The 17,410-nt window shown below is 48.2% G+C and overlaps 2 protein-coding genes across 2 annotated transcripts; both read left to right on the top strand.

Moving 5' to 3' along the window:
• The first annotated feature begins 3,634 nt into the window (after positions 1-3,634).
• SNRPA1 (small nuclear ribonucleoprotein polypeptide A') lies at positions 3,635-9,235 on the top strand. Its single transcript, XM_035336203.1, has 9 exons — positions 3,635-3,832; positions 4,122-4,269; positions 4,674-4,752; positions 5,685-5,731; positions 5,861-5,963; positions 6,495-6,574; positions 7,949-8,024; positions 8,425-8,518; positions 9,054-9,235. The coding sequence occupies exons 1-9, from the start codon at positions 3,751-3,753 to the stop codon at positions 9,110-9,112; spliced, it is 768 nt and encodes a 255-aa protein (XP_035192094.1). The 5' UTR covers positions 3,635-3,750; the 3' UTR covers positions 9,113-9,235.
• Positions 9,236-9,641: 406 nt separating this feature from the next.
• Positions 9,642-16,000, top strand: SELENOS (selenoprotein S). Its single transcript, XM_035336142.1, has 6 exons — positions 9,642-9,773; positions 10,274-10,411; positions 11,544-11,650; positions 12,990-13,079; positions 13,183-13,261; positions 15,183-16,000. Exons 1-6 carry the CDS (start codon positions 9,686-9,688, stop codon positions 15,260-15,262), a joined length of 582 nt encoding a protein of 193 aa, XP_035192033.1. The 5' UTR covers positions 9,642-9,685; the 3' UTR covers positions 15,263-16,000.
• The last annotated feature ends 1,410 nt before the right edge of the window (positions 16,001-17,410 follow it).

The following is a 17,410-nucleotide window of genomic DNA, read 5'->3' as shown; positions in this document are numbered from 1 at the left end:
ACTGTCGAAAACGGGAGCTGTGAAGCAGGAGCACTGCATCAGCTCTGACTTCCAGTTTTGGCTCACAGCAGCCTGCCTCTAACGCTGCTCAATGGTTTATTCAGATGTACTGAAATGCTAAAAAAAAAAAAAAGCTGTTTACCCTTACATCCTTGGCATAACTTAAAATACAAAAATACACCATGGGTGAAGCAATGCAATTTAAGATGACCAATCCCTAGCAGTCGCAGCTTTATCTAGCTTTCTGCTGCCCTCCAGCCTCCCGGGAAAAGAAATAAATTCTACGCATCAGGTTCATGCAACAACACCAGCTTCCAGTGTTCCCAGGGCTCTAACTCCCTCAGAAATCATTCCTGGAAAGTAATAAAATTCAGATTATTTATCTAAGCTATTGCAATGCTAGCTTGGAGCTATTAAAGTCTCTCCGACACTGGTATGCTCAGAGGATCAAAGTGGCTGTCTCTTCAAGATAAACGAATACTTAGGCAGTGTATTAAAGCACATTTCTCTATTGTCTCTTGGCACCAGTGACCGATCCATAATAGCTGTTTTCTGGAAAATCGTCTTAGGGTAGCCTGACTCCTCGTTTGCTGTTTGGCTGTGAGGCTGCGTTCGCAGCCATCGGCCATTTCATAGCTGGCAGGTGGAGAACACACATCTTAAAAATCATCACTTTGACTTTCCATTACAAAGAAGGGGTTTTTAAGAGCTCGTGTACCCCATCCGACACCAAGAATCTGTCTGCTCTCAGTTACGGCTCCATTACAGCCGGAGAGCTGAGGCACGCTGCTGTATTGTGCTCCAGGAGAAAGGTCCCCGTTTTGTTTAGCCTTGTCAGGGGCAGGACCTGCTTCCCAGGAGGCTGAAGAGAATCTGCTTTCAATGCCTGCCTGAAATGACTGAGGATTGCATCGACTTTCCCATCGTGTGATTCCTGAGTTATGTGCAACCGTGCTGCTAATTCTCCGTTTTTGTTTGTGACATGTCCCTCTCTCTTGCTCCCTCCTAACTTCTTTTAAAGAAACGCAGATGTTATAAAAACCTGACTGTGTGCTTTCGTATGTGGCATTGGTCACAGGCAGCAGCGAGGGTGTTTTCTTCAGCAGGGAGCACAGGAACTGAGTGACCCCAGCCGACACCTCCGCAGGCATCGCCAGCCAGAACGGAGCCAGCGCTGACACTGTAATCCTGGGGACCAAGCCAGGCGTCACTCACGGGCTGCTGCTGCTGGATGCTCCCAAAAGAAAAGTATGAGCCATCCCTGTGTGGTGCCAAAGGCGGCTGCGGCAGTGAACCTCTGGGTTCAAAGAAATGTCACAGCTCCCAGAAAAATGAAATCCTTCCCTAGACAGCAGTAGATGCAGAAATCATTCTGCCTCATCTCACTGAGGGAGAATCGAGGGCTAGAGAAATATTTTTCCAGGGTCACAGAGGTGGTGGCTTGGTGACATTCAGCAGGATTTGGGGACCTGGGGGTGACCAACCACTTCCCTTCCCATGCCACCTTCAGTTAACGTCATCTGCGCTGGGGCTCATCCATCCGCAAAGCGCTGCTGCTGCCAGCCGAGCCCTGCCAACGGGGCCAAGCGCCTTGGCTGTGACAACCCGACGTTAATGCCAGGCAGCTCACCAGCCTTAGACCTGATTTACACTGAAGTGAAGCTGCCTGCCCAGGCACGGCAGGATGAGCCATCTCAGCTCCCCAGGAGATACACCCAACTCTTCCTCAGCTTTCCAGATCCGTAAAGTGGGTCAGGAGGTGGGTGATGCCACTTGAGAGTGTGCTTTGTCTTGAAGGCGAAAGGTGAATGTTGTGCTGCAGCCTGCTCCCTGCCCATCATTTCTTCCCTGAGAGCTGGAAAGCACGTGGAGATGCCTGAGCAACTGTGGGAAGGTGTTTATGGGCAGCCCTGTATTCGGGAGCAAAGCCCAAACTGCTGCTGGGATGGTGGAAAGCACCAAGAGCTGTAATTACTGTGTGAGGCTGTCCTGGCTGTGTAGCAGGAAAGGAGCAGCATTTGTCTGAAAAAGCACAGTCCCACCGGCTAAAAGCACAGCAGCTGATTGTCCAAGGGAAAGCAGCCTGCTTGCTGCCTGTGGGAAGCAGGTCCCCAGCCTGCTCTGCCTGGATTCCTGCAGAGTTAGTCTGATCTGAAATGCCAGAAGCAGAGAGGGAAGCTCTGGTAACAGCTTCTGCCTGTTTCAGGGTTTAATGGATAGCAAAGCCAAGCCTTTACTCCGTTGATGGATGTGCTTGGATGCGGGGCTCTGCACTCTCTCTCTGGCTGTGCACAGAACTGAGCTGTGGGGAACGTGGAGAAACAGCAGCTCAGCAGAGATTTTGCCACAGGGGAGACTGCAATGGCCCCTGGCTGGGTCATATTGTCCGTGAGAGGAGGGCTTGGGGCGAAAAAACTTCCGATTTTGTACCTTTTCCCTCAACATTCACAATTGCAGCTGGGAGCCCACAAAGAAGGATGGCTGCCCTTCTCAGCAGCAGCAGATCAAAGACCAAACGTTTTCCAGAATCTGCAGGGCCTGGCCTTCCCCTGGCCTGGGGAGAGAGGGGTGATGAAGGCACCCTGGGACGCTTGGGGCTGCTTTGGCCAAAGGCAGAGGCGTTTGTAGGACATCAGTTCCCTCTGCTGACGAGCTGCTGAAGTGCTCTGGTGCGATGGCTGTGCTCAATTGCCCAAACGCTGCCAAGCAAAGGCACCATCTTAGCAGAGATGCTCCCCTGGGCCCTTGGTGTCGCTCCCCCCAGCTCCCTGGGGGGATGAGGTTCCAACTGTATGGAAAAGCACTGTTTAAAGACATTTATAGCGGTGAAATTTAGAAGGATATGAGGGATAAAGGGAAGAATGTGACTCAGGGGGGACCCACAGGAGTCTCTGTGCTCCCCTCTTTTAGAGGTCCCGCACCCTGGGGTGTCCCCAGTGATCTCCTCATGAGGGGAACGGAGGGGCAGGCGCTGAGATCTGCTCTCTGGGGACAGCGACAGGACCTGAAGGAATGTCATGGAGCTGGGACGGGAGGGTCAGGCTGGACATTGGGAAAAGGTTCTGCACTTAAGAGGGTGGTCAGGAACTGGCACAGGCTACCCAGGGCAGTGGTCATGGCACCAAGCCTGGCAGAGTTCAAGACACGTTTGGACACTGCTCTCAGACACATGGTTTGGGTTTTGGGTGGTCCTGTGTGGAGCTGGGAGTTGGGACTCCATGCTCCTCCATGATGCAGTACAGGAGGGACGTAGTGCTTCTAGAGGGTCCAACAGAGCCACAAAGATGATTCAGGGATTGGAGCATCTGTCCTACGAGGAAGGAGTAAGCAAGCTGGGTCTGTTTAGCCTAGAGAAGAGGAGACTGAGAGGGGATCTTATCAACCTCTATAAACATGAGGGAGGACAGTGTAAAGGGGATGGGGTTAAATTCTTCTGTGTGGTGGCCAGCGATAGCACATGGGGTAATGGGTATAAATTGAACCACGGGAGGTTTCATCGCCATGTGAGGAAGAACTTATTTATTGTCCAGCTGACAGAATTGAACCCGACCACCTCCACACTCCTCCCGCCTTCCCTCACCCCCCCCCCCCCCCCCCCCCCCCCCCCTTCGCGGAGGAGGAGCCGAGGGGAGGAGGAGAAGGGGGGCGGGCGGCGCCTGCTCGGCGGCGGGGCCTGGCGGAGCGGGGCGGGCTCGGCACGGCTCTGCTCGGCGCGGCGCGGCCTGGTGCGGCCTAGCGCGGCCCGGCGGGATGGTGAAGCTCACGGCGGAGCTGATCGAGCAGGCGGCGCAGTACACCAACGCCGTCCGAGACCGAGAGCTCGACCTGCGGGGTATGGGGCTATGGGGAGGCGCTGGGCCCTGCGGGGAGGCGCTGGGCCCTGCGGGGAGGCCCAGGGCCCGGCCCTGTGGGACTGGTTTTGGGCCTTCGGACTCGTGTTTTGGCTGGGCGGGCTGTTGGAGGCTTTATTCTGTGTGGGAGCGGGGTAAAGGCACCCTGCAGGCTTTTTTTTTTTTTAGCAATCCCTCTGTCCAGGCATCTCCCCGAGGCCCTGTTTTTCGCCGTGTTTTACTCTTCCGTAGCCAGCCTCTAATCCATGCCTCACGTTTCTCTTCCCCCAGGCTATAAAATCCCCGTTATCGAGAATTTAGGCGCCACTTTGGACCAGTTCGATGCCATCGATTTCTCTGACAACGAGATCCGCAAGCTGGACGGGTTCCCCCTGCTGAGGAGGCTGAAGACCCTCCTGATGAACAACAACAGGATTTGGTGAGCGGTCGAGTTTGGGACCCTGGGGCAGAGGAAGGTGCTCTTGGGAAGAGCCTCTGTGCATCTGTCAGGGCAGGATAGTTGTAGAAATGTTTGTTTTGTGAGGACAAGAATCCGGAACTTGGTTAAAGTCTTTGGAGCTCATGTATCATCCCCACAAAGACAGGCACCTGCAGTTGAATGGATGTAACACATATTTTGCATCTAATGCTCTTACAGTGCTGGCTGGTATTTTATGCTGCTTTGATTAGAACAAGTCTTGCAGCTGATGCTAACCCAAGCTTCTGCCAGTGTCAAACTTGGTTGTGTGTAAGAGAGAAGTTCTATATTTTCATGTTTCTTTGTGTGTCACCATTGCTAATTTCCAGCCTAAGTTAAACCTTTGGATTTTTCTTCTTCTTCAGTCGGATCGGTGAGGGACTTGAGCAGGCTCTGCCCAGCCTCACGGAGCTCGTTCTTACCAACAATAACATTGCTGAATTGGTAAGCTAGTGATGCAGAATAAATCCAAGCAAGCCTGAATTGTGTGGTTTTGTCATCTTTCTAATTAACCTTGTTCTTTAGGGAAATACCATGTGAATTTGGTAGAGTTGGGTGTATATCGGTGTGTATGGTTTAATTAACATAATTTGCAGCATGCAGCAGAACAGCGGTCAAAAAGTTTGGGTGGGTTTCCTGTTAAACTAGCCTTAGTAATTCTAATTGATCTCTAAAACACACGTGAGAGTCTAGTGAGGAGCATTCACAAAGGTGATCTAATTACTTTGAAATTAAATACTTTTAGGTCCAATATTGGACTGAACAAACAGTCTCTGTTTTTAAAAACTGCATGAAAATTCTCTTTCAAATTTTCTTTTTGGCCACTTATTCAAAACTGGAAAACCCAAGCGCATCTAATCTCATCTAATTTTCTAATAGGCTGAATTATTTAATTAATAAGCCAAGAGCCTCAGCACGTCCTCATTGGTTTTGTTAGTGGTCTTATGTGTAAAGATGAGCAGATTTGAATCCTTTGTGTAGCATTTGAGCAGATTTAATACCAGCAGGTCCGCTTGCAGCTTTCTCATTCTTAACTCTTTGTTAAAACTGAAACTTGCTTTGTTGTTCCTTTTTCCCCCTGTTTCTGGAAAGTTTCTTTTCCATAGTAGAAATGCAAACTTTTGGCTCACTTGGATGCCTTAAATTGCATATAGTAATATTACTTGAAACTTTATTGATTTACTGCAGTCATTTGCCACAGTACAAATGCTATTTGCCTAAATTTTCAAAAAAACTAAGCTTGAAATGAACGTGAGGTTATTCTGACTCTGAAGCAGTAACTTATAAAGACTGGTAGAAGTTCAGGAACTTTTGTTTTGAAATCCTGGGTTCTTATTAAATGCATTCAGACTTGTTCCTGTGTTCCTATTACGTAGGGTGAACTGGATCCGTTATCGAGTATTAAATCATTGACGTACCTAAGGTATGTAATCTTGAAAAGAGAAGTTGTTTTGTGTTTTTCTCTGAATTTATATCTATAGAATATATATCTTAATTTATTTTAGTATATTTCGTATTAAGTACCTCTCTGTAACCGTTCTTTACTTTGCAGCATTTTAAGGAATCCTGTAACAAATAAGAAGCATTACAGACTGTATGTAATCCACAAAGTTCCTCAAGTCAGAGTGCTGGATTTTCAGAAAGTAAAACTCAAAGTAAGTCTCCTCTCTTCTGATTCAGCTCAAGGTTTTTTTCTTGTTACGTTCTTGAAACTTTAGTGGCAACAGCCAGCTTTTTGCCATATTTGTAAGCTGTATTGAAACTATGAATCCTAAGTGGCTTTAAAACGTGCTTTGTTTTCTTTTATAATTTCATTCCCTTAAGAATCCAGTCTGCTTAATTACATTTAACTGTGTTTTGCTGCCACCGTTTGTTTAGTCTGATTCTCTTCTGGCTGGCTAGTTTTGTTGGTAGAAAGATCTGGAGAAGGGAATGAGGAAATCAGCGGAGCCCGCTGTTCTCTGCGAAGATGCAGTGTGGGAGAGTTGTTGTTTTTCAGAGCATCAGGCTGATGTGCCTTGAGCCTGAGCGTTTGGACAGTGTGTATGTGCTTGTTGTTACGTCTGCTCTCCGTGTGCCAATGTTCGCTGATGAAGATGAGCCAAAGCACCTTTCTTTTGCAAAGACAGCAACTTTGCAAAATGCAATGTTCTCAAATTAACTTTGTGTGTGTGGTATCGCTGTAGGAGCGACAGGAGGCAGAGAAAATGTTCAAGGGCAAACGGGGTGCACAGCTTGCAAAGGATATTGCCAGGAGAACAAAAACGTAAGATGAAAAATAAATTTACGCTGGCGTTCTCCTTCAGAAACACCACTTTGTGTGCGGCATTACGCCCTAAACCGAAACATCCTCTGTTGGCAGGATGGCTTAACTTTGGTAGGGTGATGTCACAAGGCACTTCTGGCTAATTTTTGGATGGTGGTGAATACATCTCAGAAAGGGTTTTGGAAGAGATACTCGGTCAGGGTGGATTCATTTACATCAACAAGCGGGAAACCTTTTTTTCCCCTCTATCACTTTGCTGCCAGGAGGGGGCTGTTTGTTTGTGTGGTTATTTTTCCACTCTCTAGGTGAGTGGTAACTGAAAAATCTTACGTTTTGTTAGGACTCTAACCAGTAGAACCTGCTTTAACTAGGAGGATAAATGCAGGTGAAAACATTTAGTTGACAGGTGTTAAAATAACATGCTTATTTAGTTTAATTCTTAAATGGTACATCATAGGATGGCTCAGGTTGGAAGGGACCTTAATTAGCACCTCGTTCCAACCCTCCTGCCGTGGGCAGGGACGCCACCCACTAGAGGAGGTTGTCCGTGGCCCCGTGTAACCTGGCCTTGTTTTTGTTGAATTTTTCATCGAGTTGTTTGGAAAACAAAATTCAGATCACGCGTGGCAACTGCATTTCCAAACTCATAGCTAAGTAACAAAAGTATCTCAAATGTATTTAGCATCTAAAACTACAACAGATGAGCTTTCACTAGGGATTGTAAGTTTAAAAAAAGGGTTCAGGTCTGTGAGTTTTAGAACAAGTAAATCAGCGATCTCAGTAGTTTGATAAACAGAGAAAGAAAATCTCCCTATAGCTGCAGAAGAGGCTGCAGGCTTCTGAGGCTGGATCAGCGTTTCAGGAGATTCTTTCCCGCTGCTTAGTCATGAACTCCCATTGCCACAGTCTACAAACGTTTATTTGTTCTTAAAGCAGGTAACTCTGAGAAGCAAAAGTTTCAGCTTGCGCCTAGCGTAGCGCAGGCTTTAACAGACTGCCGCAGTGTCGCGTTAGACACGTAAGAAAGGGAAACCCCAATTTCATTTACTCTGTATTTATCCACCCTCCTCTTGTGATGGTGACAGCCAAAACGGAGTGTTCAACAACATCCAAATGGAGTAGCTCTTGTCAGATACTTCACAAATTATGCTCTGCCTCTCATTATGAGCAGATGAAAGGTGGGAGGGGGAAGGGGACCCTGAGGACAAGTTGCTGGTGTTTCTGAAGGAGGCAATTCACTGTATCAGTTTGTTAACAAAGATAAGATACTACACTTGATTGAATGAAATACTTCCAAACCTGGTTTGGAAGTAAGAGAAGCACCTGCTCCTCACAGGGTGTAGTGATACTTTACTGCTTTTTTTTTCTTTGAAGCTTCAATCCAGGTGCTGGTCTGCCAACGGACAAAAAGAAAACTGGGCCTTCCCCCGGTGACGTGGAGGCAATTAAGGTACGTGTGGCAGGACAGCACACGGGGACAAAAATGGAGGAGAAAAACCGGGAATCCAAACGGAACAAATGGTTTTCTCCTGGCAACATCTGACTCTGCTCAGATGAACAGAACAGTGTGTCCTGTTTGTCGCAGGTGCTTTTCCTGTGAGTTTTCTTCTATGACGTACTTGTTTTTTGAGAATTTAACTGAAGCTTCGTCCTGAGCTTAGAGTTCTCAAAAGGTAGAGCAGCTTGTTTAATAAGGGAGGAAGTAAGATTGTGCCTTGTCATATGTAAAACCTTTTAGAATGTAAAACCTTAGCTTCACTTAGCTGGAAAAAAAAACAACACTTTGTTTATTTTAAACAGACTGACGTGCTGTGTGTGAAGATTTCATTGTGTTCTTTCATCTTTTTCAGACTGCCATAGCAAATGCCTCGACTTTGGCTGAAGTGGAGAGGCTGAAAGGCTTGCTGCAGGCTGGCCAGATACCCGGCAGAGAGCGAAAACCAGGTCACACTCCGCTTCTACTTCTGGTTTCCAAACAATCCACGTTTCTTAAGTGCTCAGCAGATGCTTTAAGTTAGAAGGGCCGAACAGTGACAGAGTTGGAAAAACTCTTTAAAACTCCCATAATTTGATTAGCAGAGTGACTGGGGATCGTCCCGAAGGCTCTGCAGTGAGCAGGGGAGCCTCCTGGCTGCCAGCCAGCACGTGGTTCAGAACTGCCACGGGTCTTTGTGGGGAGCAGCAGGGTGTCAAAACATCAGCTGTAAACCCTGTTGTCTGGCTCCAAGCAGTTCATCCCAGTCGTTTAAAGAACAACGATCCCAGTATGTTGGGACTTCCCTATTGTCCTGTGGGGTCTCTGGGAGTCTCCGTGGGGTCTCTGGGACCTCTAAGCAGACAATCCCTAGCTGCAGGCTGCCACCATCGCTCATTATTAGCAGCTGGGACCCTCACAACCAGCCTTTTTTTGGGTGTTTGTTAACAACTTGCACTATTATGCGTTATTATACACCCTGCTGAACCCCACGTCTCTCCCCAGGTCCGGCCGAGGACGCCGAGGAGGAGATGGAAGAAGACACAGTCCCCAACGGATCCTAGCGGGGTGGGGGGGGGGCGGCCACAGCTTGCCGGGCCGCTGGGGGCTTCCTTTGGGGCCGTGCCGGTGGGGCCGCGCCGCGGTCACCCCTCAATAAAGGAGCGGGGCCGGAGGCCGCCGGTGCTGGGCTGCTGCTGCCGGGGGGCGTGGTCTGGGGGCGTGGCCAGAGCCGGGAGGGGCGGTCCCTCGGTGGGGGGAGGCGTGGTCAGCGACCGGGGGCGGTCCTTGGGGTGGGGGGCGTGGCTGCGTGGAAGAAGGGCGGTCCTTCGAGGGTGGGGGCGTGGCCGAACATTATATGGGGAGCGGGGGGGTGGGCCTTAAGGAAGGCGGGACCATTCCCTGCCGTTGCGTCCCCATTGGCCCATTCGCCTTTCCTTTCTCATTGGCCCTCGCCCTTCTGATCTCACCCTCCTTCCACTCTGTCGTTCCCCTATTGGCCATCAACCGGAGTTATTTTAACGCCATTGGCTCCCTGCTCCCCCAGTGGGTGGGGCACGGCACGGGGCGGGCGGTGATTGGCGGGGCGGCGCCCGGCCAGGGGGAGGAGGAGGCGCCGGCGGCGGCGGCGGCCGGGGATGGAGCTGGGGGGCGGCGGCGGGGCCGGGGGCGGCGGAGCGGAGCTGGAGCGGGGCGGGGGCGTCTCCGAGCTGCTGCGGCACGCGGGTGGGGGCCGGGGGGCCGGGAGGGGAGCGGGGATGGGGCGGGGGCTGGGCCTGAGGAGGGGCTGTGAGGTGGGCCGGGGCCGGGGCCTGGGTCCGCGTCTGGGTCTGTGAGGGGGGGCCTGGGCCTGTGAGGGCAACCGGGCCTGAGGCTGGGGGGAGAACCGGGCCTGGGTGTGTGAGAGGAGCTTTGGGTGGAGCGATTGGTGCTGGGGGTGGGTTACAAGGGAAAACAGGCCTGGAGCCTGGGCTGTGAGGGGAGCCGGGGCTGGAGGTTGAGGCTGGGGGTGGGTTATGAGGGGAACCAGGCCCGGAGCCCGGGCTGCGAGGGGAGGTGGGGTTAAGGCAGGGGGATGAGGGGAGCAGGGCCTGGATTTTGGGGTGTGGGGGGAGCCTGGTGTGGAGTTTGGGGCTGGGAAGTTAAGGGCTGTGTGGGGGTGGGAGGGATGTGTGGCTGGTGGTGACAGGCAGCCTGCCCTAACCTACACCTCATCCCCATCGCAGTGGGCTCGCTGCTGTCCAACTACGGCTGGTACATCCTTCTGGCCTGCGTCGCCATCTATGTCATCGTCCAGAAGATATCCCAAAGCCTGGCCGCCAGGGCAGGCGGCCGGGCGGGAGCGGTTGATGCAGCAGATATTGGTCAGTAAAGCCTCGCGTGCTCCTCGGGGCTGTGCGTGGCGGTGCTGAGATGTGGGTGTCAGCCTCTAGATGCCTCCTGGCACTCAGTCACAACGGGATGGCTGACAGCTGTTGGGTTCCACAGGGGCAGAATCTTGCTTAACGACAGCCAAAAGAGATTCTGCTCTGGGGGGTTTTAACCATGAGGGGTACTCGAGGTGGTTGTTAGGGCCCATGGAGGCGTGTAGATCTTGCTGAAGAGATTGGTGGGGAAAGGTTTGAACGAGAGAAATGTTCTTAGAAGTCTGTGTCATGGTGGGGTTGTGTTAGGAAGTAACGTGGTAAGGAGGAAAGGAGCCCTGACTCCATCGGGATTATGGACATTTGGGGTGTAGCGGCCTCCTGCGTGCGTTGCCTTCTGCAGTGTGGCAAAGGTGGAAAACCTTACGCAGTCATGATCCTGCCCCACACAAAGACCTGCTGCCGGAAAGGCCGGGCTGTGCTTGTGTGTCTGCTGAAAGAAAAGTGCTTGGCACTGATCCCTCTGGTGTGCTGGCATGGCAGGTCGTGTGACCTCAGAAAACGTTACTCACTTGTCCTTATGTTGAGATATGTTTGATATTTGTGAGGAATTTCTCTGCTGATGGAGCAGATGAAATCTGCCAGTGCCTCGCTGCCACAATCCAGCCAGCAGGACCGATTGCCAGAAGGAGTAGGAGTGAGTGTGGGCTGGTTGCCTTATGCTTCTGCACAAAACAAGTTCTCTGGGTAAAAATGGAAACCCTGCGAAGCCTGGATGGTATTTGTGAAATTATTTGTGTCAAGCAGATCCTTCAGAAATAGAAGCAAATATTCTAGGAGCTCGGATTCTAATTTTTATGGGTTCGTTACATGGGTGTCTGTGTTCATTAAATGGGTGTCTGTGTTCATTAAAAGCCCGTTGAAGTAATTGCTATAAAAATGTTCAAATATTATGGGATTTAAACCAGCGTATGAATTACTGTGAGAGATAAGCTGCAAACTGGACTTGAGCTGTAATTTTCTGCAAAACTGTTGTGGCAAGGGATGGGAGCCTTTCCTTATTACCATTCTTTGAGGTTACCGTTTAGAATTTACTTCAAACTGCTTTGCAAACTCTTCTGCAATTTCCTAGAGCCCGACCTGGTGGTAAGGAGGCAGGAAGCTTTGGCAGCAGCTCGCCTCAGGATGCAAGAGGAGCTGAATGCACAAGCAGAAAGATACAAAGAAAAACAAAGACAGGTAACTGGAGAGCATTCCTTTCCCTAGCTCCTAAACTTGTCATCCATCGGGTACTTCGCTGCTGGCGTAGAAAGGTTTATGCCGTGCTGGATGCCAGAAGGACAGGAGACGAGTTCTCTCTGCGGGAATGTAGGCAGCGGGGTTTCTTCCCCCTTTGTCACCTGGCCTCCGTCAGCAGGCGTGTATCTGCGTGCCGTGTCAGCCTGAGGTGCTGACGCTCACAGTTGATTAAACTATTGGTATGTTCAGTATTCTGCTCGTTCTTGAAGTGATCGATCTCTGCGCTGCTTGATTCTCCGCCAGTATTTGTGTGTCTGGAACACCTCGGGCTTTTATTATTTGTTTGATTAGTTTTGTTTTAAGAGGTAAGTCTGTACCCACAGAAACGTAGTTATGTGCCCCGTGAGTGGCTGGAGGGGATCTGCTGCAGTTTTAGGTTCAACGTACGTGGGTTTTCTGCTCTCAGTGGAAAATACGAGGTCGTTGAAACGTAGTTTAGCACAACATTGCTGTAATTTAGTGTTTGGAGCTACAGTTTGAGATAGTGACAGCGTGTTGCTCTCTGGGGCAGTGCAGAAAAGTGGATGCGATCAGCACAGCAATAATGTTGCTCATTAATCCCGGTTCTTCTTCTATTTTTGCTTTTGCAATCAGCTCCATTCAGCTTCCAGTTTATAGCTGACACTTTGAGAAACGCTGGCAGTTAAAAGAAAAGTCAGTGTGGGAGAAAACAGCCACCATGTAGGAAATCTGGGCCTAATGTGCTCGGACCTGGGGAGCTTGGTTTTGTTTGGCTGGGTGGGTCAGCTGCCTTGCTTTCTTCCTGCTTGTTGAGAGGAAGGCAGTCTGCCCTAACTATGAATTTATTTATTTATTTTGGATTAGGTACTTCAGAAGAGAGAAGGGAGCACCTTTGATAGCGTATGTTGGGATGTAAATATGTATCTGGCTTGTTCATTTTTTAAAAAAACAAACACATTTTCTTCCGTAGAACCCCCCATTGTGCTTCAAATGGCCATCAGATGCAACGTTCTTTACTCAGTACTTTTTATAGACGGATGATCTAAGCTTTCCGCTGAGTTCTGTTTTACTTCCAAAATATTTTTAAGCATGAAGGGGTCAAAAGAAGCTGCAGACGCAGTCTTGTGTGTACTGGGGAAGAGTTACAGGTTGCAGTTCTGTTCTTGGGAAGACTTGGGTGTTTACAAAGCTGAGGTACTGCTTCGGGTAGGGAGAGACCCGCTGGGTTTTGATGAGTCTGTTGTAGCAGTTTCTGTAGCACGGGCAATTCTGTTAGTTCTAAAATCTTTGTCTGACATGTCCTCAATTTGTCTCCCAGCTTGAAGAAGAAAAGCGAAGGCAGAAGATAGCGATGTGGGAAAGTATGCAAGAAGGAAAAAGTTACAAAGGAAACCTGAAACTGAGTCAGGTAACAGCTGAGTTGTTAATGAGGTTACAATTACGTATGTGTAATTAGAGTGGCTGAAGTTCACATTGACTAAATTCTGAGTAACGTTTACTTTTGTGAACAGCAAGAAGTAGAATCTGGTGCCTCCACCTCATCAGCAGTCCCGAAATCTAAACCAAACAAAAAGCCTTTGCGAGGAGGTGGTGAGTATGAAATCCTTCAGATGCTTTGAGCTTGAAACAGAGCATTTACCGACCCGCGTACAAAGTCATCGCGTAATTACCTGTAATTTCCCTCTTGTTCAAGGAGAAAACAAAATGTGCCTTACGAACAAGTTCTCTAGCTTTACCGTCGTGGTCTGCTTACACTTTGTACAAAACCTAGCGGGCAGTTTCTGCCGTGCTTTTCCCCAGGGAGACAATAGCTCAGTTTTCTTGTAAATGCTTTTGCCATAACTTAACGGAGGTCGTTGTGACTCAAAACCACAGGTTCTTGCAGTATTTCTGGGAACCCTCCCCTATTGTTGGAAAAGTCCAATCGTTTAATACCCGGCCCGTCTTTTAGTCACCTGTACTACTAACTCAGTGCAGGAAGAAAATATTTTGCTTTCTCTTACAGACTCAGGGACACCTCATTAAGGTAGATGTGACCTTGTTTATCGGGTATTACAGTGACAACCTATTGAATATGCAAATCCTGCAGATGTATGAGACAATTACCAACTCTGACAAACCACCGTAGGGTGGTTGCATTAAACTCACTGTCAACCACTGAAATTTATCTCGATGGATTAACTGTTCTCTTTAGCCATAAACCCTCCAAACATACATGTATGGCAAACAGCCTTTGCCATACCTGCGAGTGCTAATTTGGCTGTAATATTCTAATTACAAATTTCCATAGCAGAAGGGATCATCCTAGACAGCCTCAATTGTATCAGACCAAAAGGGAAACGCACTTAGGGTGCAGCAGTGAATAAGTCACTTGATGAAATGTATCAAACCTGAAGATCCTTCATTTATATGTCCTGCACCTCAGTAACTGTTGAATGCTGAGAGTTCTGCTTTGAGTATTACGGCTTGATTTGTCTTCGGTTGTTTAATGTGAGTGCAGTCTAATGTCTGACACCGTCAGATACCTTTTGTAGCTCTTGCACAGAATGTTTACTGCTGCTGGGAATGAGAAATGCATGCTAATTCTCAGCACATGGTTCTTTCATGTGCTGAGGAACATGATCAGGGCGACTAGGTTGAGGCATCCTTCCAGCTGCTACCTGTCCTAATTTCAGCCTAAGCAAAATCTTTGCTTAAGTTTAACGGATTATGGAATTAGAGGTCTCTGATCTTCTCATGAGTTAGCTAAGGATGAAGTGAAAGAACCATCTGCGCTGTTCAGCTGCCGAATTAAGCTAGAAAGCAGAACTTAGCTCGTACAAGAAAAACTTCAAAGATGGAGGCAGTGCTTGAAGTTTCAGTGGAACAGGTTGCATTGAAACCTGCTCGGTTAGCAAGGCTTTTGGTTTTCCTTTTCTTTGCCTTGTACAGAACAAATTGAATATATTTGCCACGTCGCACCTTTCCAAGTGTGTTCTCATAAAATGAGGTTGCCTGTAGTATGGCATTGGGAGGTTCAGCTCAAGTATCTGTTTGCATCACTGTGTGCATTTGCCTTTTCAAATGCATTTAAAAATCTCGTAAAACTAATAAGTGAATCTGCTTTTTGACCTTTAAAATCTTCATTACAGGACTGGAATTAAAGGTTATTGTAAGTCCCTAACTAGTAGGGCTCCGGGAGAACAGATAAACTCTCACTGCTCCACAGCAACTGCAGAGTAGCGTTAAGGCTTGAATGCTGATTTAGAGAAATTAAATGGCAATTGATTTCAATTTAATTTAATCCAAATTGGTCAAATTAAAACACAAATGATTTGCAATGGCTTTTACTGTTAGCCCTATAAAATCAACCATCTCAGGTATTTTCTCTGCTTTCATTTTCCCTGAACCGTTGCGTATGCAGTAACTGTAAGCAAGGTGCAAATGCTTGTGGAATTTATTTTTGACTTGCGTGTTGGTGAATTCCTGTTGATGAATATTAACGTGGTGGATTTCTCGTCTGTGCTTCTAGGCTATAACCCCCTGTCTGGAGAAGGAGGCGGAACGTGTTCCTGGAGACCAGGCCGCAGGGGCCCGTCAGCAGGTGGATGAGGCTAACCTCCCTAGTGTCTCACGTCACTAGCAGGCTTAATCGTACCCACTGTCTGCCTGCCTACAGCTGGCATGTCACAGTGACTCCTCCGGGGTGTGGTTTAGTGCAGGTGTTAATTTAAAAACAGATTTTACGTCATTTGCATATATTAACAGCAGACGATGCTACACAAGAAAAATACCCTGAGAGAGGATGAGGAAAGAAACAAAGTCAGCGTAATCGGTTCGTTTTCTTCCCCCTGTAGTGAGGAAGCCTAGTCTCCAGCCCAGATGTATCACTTGTGATTGAGAGCTGGATTCTGCGGTTGGCCTTTCAAAAGACTGGCCTCGAGCCGGGGAATGAATTGTCTAGGCCTCAGTTTACCTGCGTAAAATGAGGATTTTTGCCATCCTCAGACGTGTAACGGGGTTTACTGTGTTTGGCTGGAAGCTCTTTAAAAGGGAAGAATATTACCATTGGCAGATGCCTTCAGTTTTTGGAGGAGGGACTTTGAGAAAACCCAGATGACCTGACAAACGCCCTGGATTTGCACTGAAGGCCAGTTACTTTAGAAGAGTCTCTGTGACAAGCTACCTTGAATGATGTTTTCCTTAGAAATGGTGAACAAACCAGTGAGGATTACTGATGCTAGACAGCAGGTGGGGGGTTCTTGCTATTCCTTTTTTTTTTTTTATTTCAACTGCTTTGTAAAAAACAAGATACAATTAATATTAAATACAATTGCCAACAAATCCTAAGCCTAGTATTTACAATCTTGTGCTTTTCTACGGCATCTTTTCTATAGATGGCATATGTTCCAGTGCAATAAATGTGTATAAAGCAAAACGCTAAGGCGTTTTGTGTATCTGTGTAAAGCAAAACATACGAGAGATCACATGAAGTGATTTTCATTTGGCTAGTACCATAAACAGTAGTTTTGGGTGTTCTTTTTCAAGCGTTTTTTTTTGTTTTTATGTTTTATTTGGGTGTTCTCTGTTCCAAATCATGATTCCTAGAAGAATCCTCTACAGATTAAGACCAAATCAGAATTTCCTCAAGTTTAAAAAGTGAAACTCCCCATTCCCCACCCCTCGTAAGTGATTGAGAAGCAGGGTAGGTTGGATCAGTAGTTTTAAAATTCTCCAGCTATAGCTGAATCCAAATCAAGGAAATATGTACAACAAAGTCTCTACCTCTTAGGAGAGCTGAGGCTTTCTTTTCAAGTTGCTGCTGGCAAACAGGGTTTGTGGAGGAGGGTTTACACGGGCGTGTTCAGCTTGAGCTGCAAGATGTTCAAAGGGAAAAGAGAAGCCACGAACTGTGCTGGGACCTGTGCGCTGCCTTGCTTCTGGGCAGCAGGACTGCGTGTAGCTTTGGCCATGCAGCATCAGGGTTACACCTCCGGATGGCTGAGAACTTAGCGCGTTCCACTTGCTGTTCTAAAGGTGTCTCGGGGTGTGAAATGAGAGCCTGGCTGCGTTGCGTGGCTGTCCCGCTGCCCTGAGAAGCCTGGCGGGATGCTGAGGTGTGTTCTTACCTTGCTGTCAGCTTGTGCAGCACAAAAGGGTGCAGCTTTTTTTTTCTTCCTTTTTTTTTGGGGGGGACGTGGGCTGCAGGGGGGCTGAAAAGAGCCCGTGACTAGCAAATACGTAACGTTTTCTTGTCTCTGAGTGCTTGTGTTTGGATTATTTGTGTCCACCTGTACGCCAGCTCTGAATGCACTGCTCAGATGTATATAGAGACTGCTCCTTTGACGTGTTGCCTGATCCTCCGTGATTTTCTCTGACTGTAGATGTAGCAGGGGCATGTTACTTGGGAGTTTTAAAGTCGCCAAGTAATGAAATGGAAAAGTGAAGAACCTTTTACTTCAGACCTATGAAGTGTGTGCTAAAACGGAGGCAGAAGATGAAGTGAGAAGGCCATTAACGTTCCTATGGAAACTGGTTTTCATTTCCTGGCTTCTGTGCGTTTTGATACGTAACCCTAAATTGCCGTTGTTGTAACAGAGCGCAGAATGAAACTTCAGGTTTTCTTCTTTAATGGGGCAGAAAAAAATAGAGGTGGGGAAATATTTTTTAAGATCTTCATCCGGGGAGGACTAAGTTACCTTGCTCGTGCCTGTGGGGAACATTTTCCCCTTCTGTTTGGGGAAACAGGCAACAGTCTGA

This window comes from Oxyura jamaicensis, chromosome 10 (genome assembly GCF_011077185.1).
Source record: "Oxyura jamaicensis isolate SHBP4307 breed ruddy duck chromosome 10, BPBGC_Ojam_1.0, whole genome shotgun sequence".
NCBI lineage: Eukaryota > Metazoa > Chordata > Aves > Anseriformes > Anatidae > Oxyura > Oxyura jamaicensis.
The sequence above is the reverse complement of the archived record's forward strand: the minus strand, read 5'-3'. Positions and strand labels throughout refer to the sequence as shown.

What these genes read in the sequence shown, in the direction of transcription:
- SNRPA1 (XM_035336203.1), top strand. Translation starts at nt 3,751, where the DNA reads ATGGTGAAGCTCACGGCGGAGCTGATCGAGCAGGCGGCGCAGTACACC. An exon ending in ATGAACAACAACAGGATTTG is followed by an intron (nt 4,270 to 4,673) that starts GTGAGCGGTCGA and finishes CTTCTTCTTCAG; the next exon opens with TCGGATCGGTGAGGGACTTG. An exon ending in ATTGCCAGGAGAACAAAAAC is followed by an intron (nt 6,575 to 7,948) that starts GTAAGATGAAAA and finishes TTTTCTTTGAAG; the next exon opens with CTTCAATCCAGGTGCTGGTC.
- SELENOS (XM_035336142.1), top strand. Translation starts at nt 9,686, where the DNA reads ATGGAGCTGGGGGGCGGCGGCGGGGCCGGGGGCGGCGGAGCGGAGCTG. An exon ending in CGAGCTGCTGCGGCACGCGG is followed by an intron (nt 9,774 to 10,273) that starts GTGGGGGCCGGG and finishes TCCCCATCGCAG; the next exon opens with TGGGCTCGCTGCTGTCCAAC. An exon ending in ACAAAGAAAAACAAAGACAG is followed by an intron (nt 11,651 to 12,989) that starts GTAACTGGAGAG and finishes TTTGTCTCCCAG; the next exon opens with CTTGAAGAAGAAAAGCGAAG.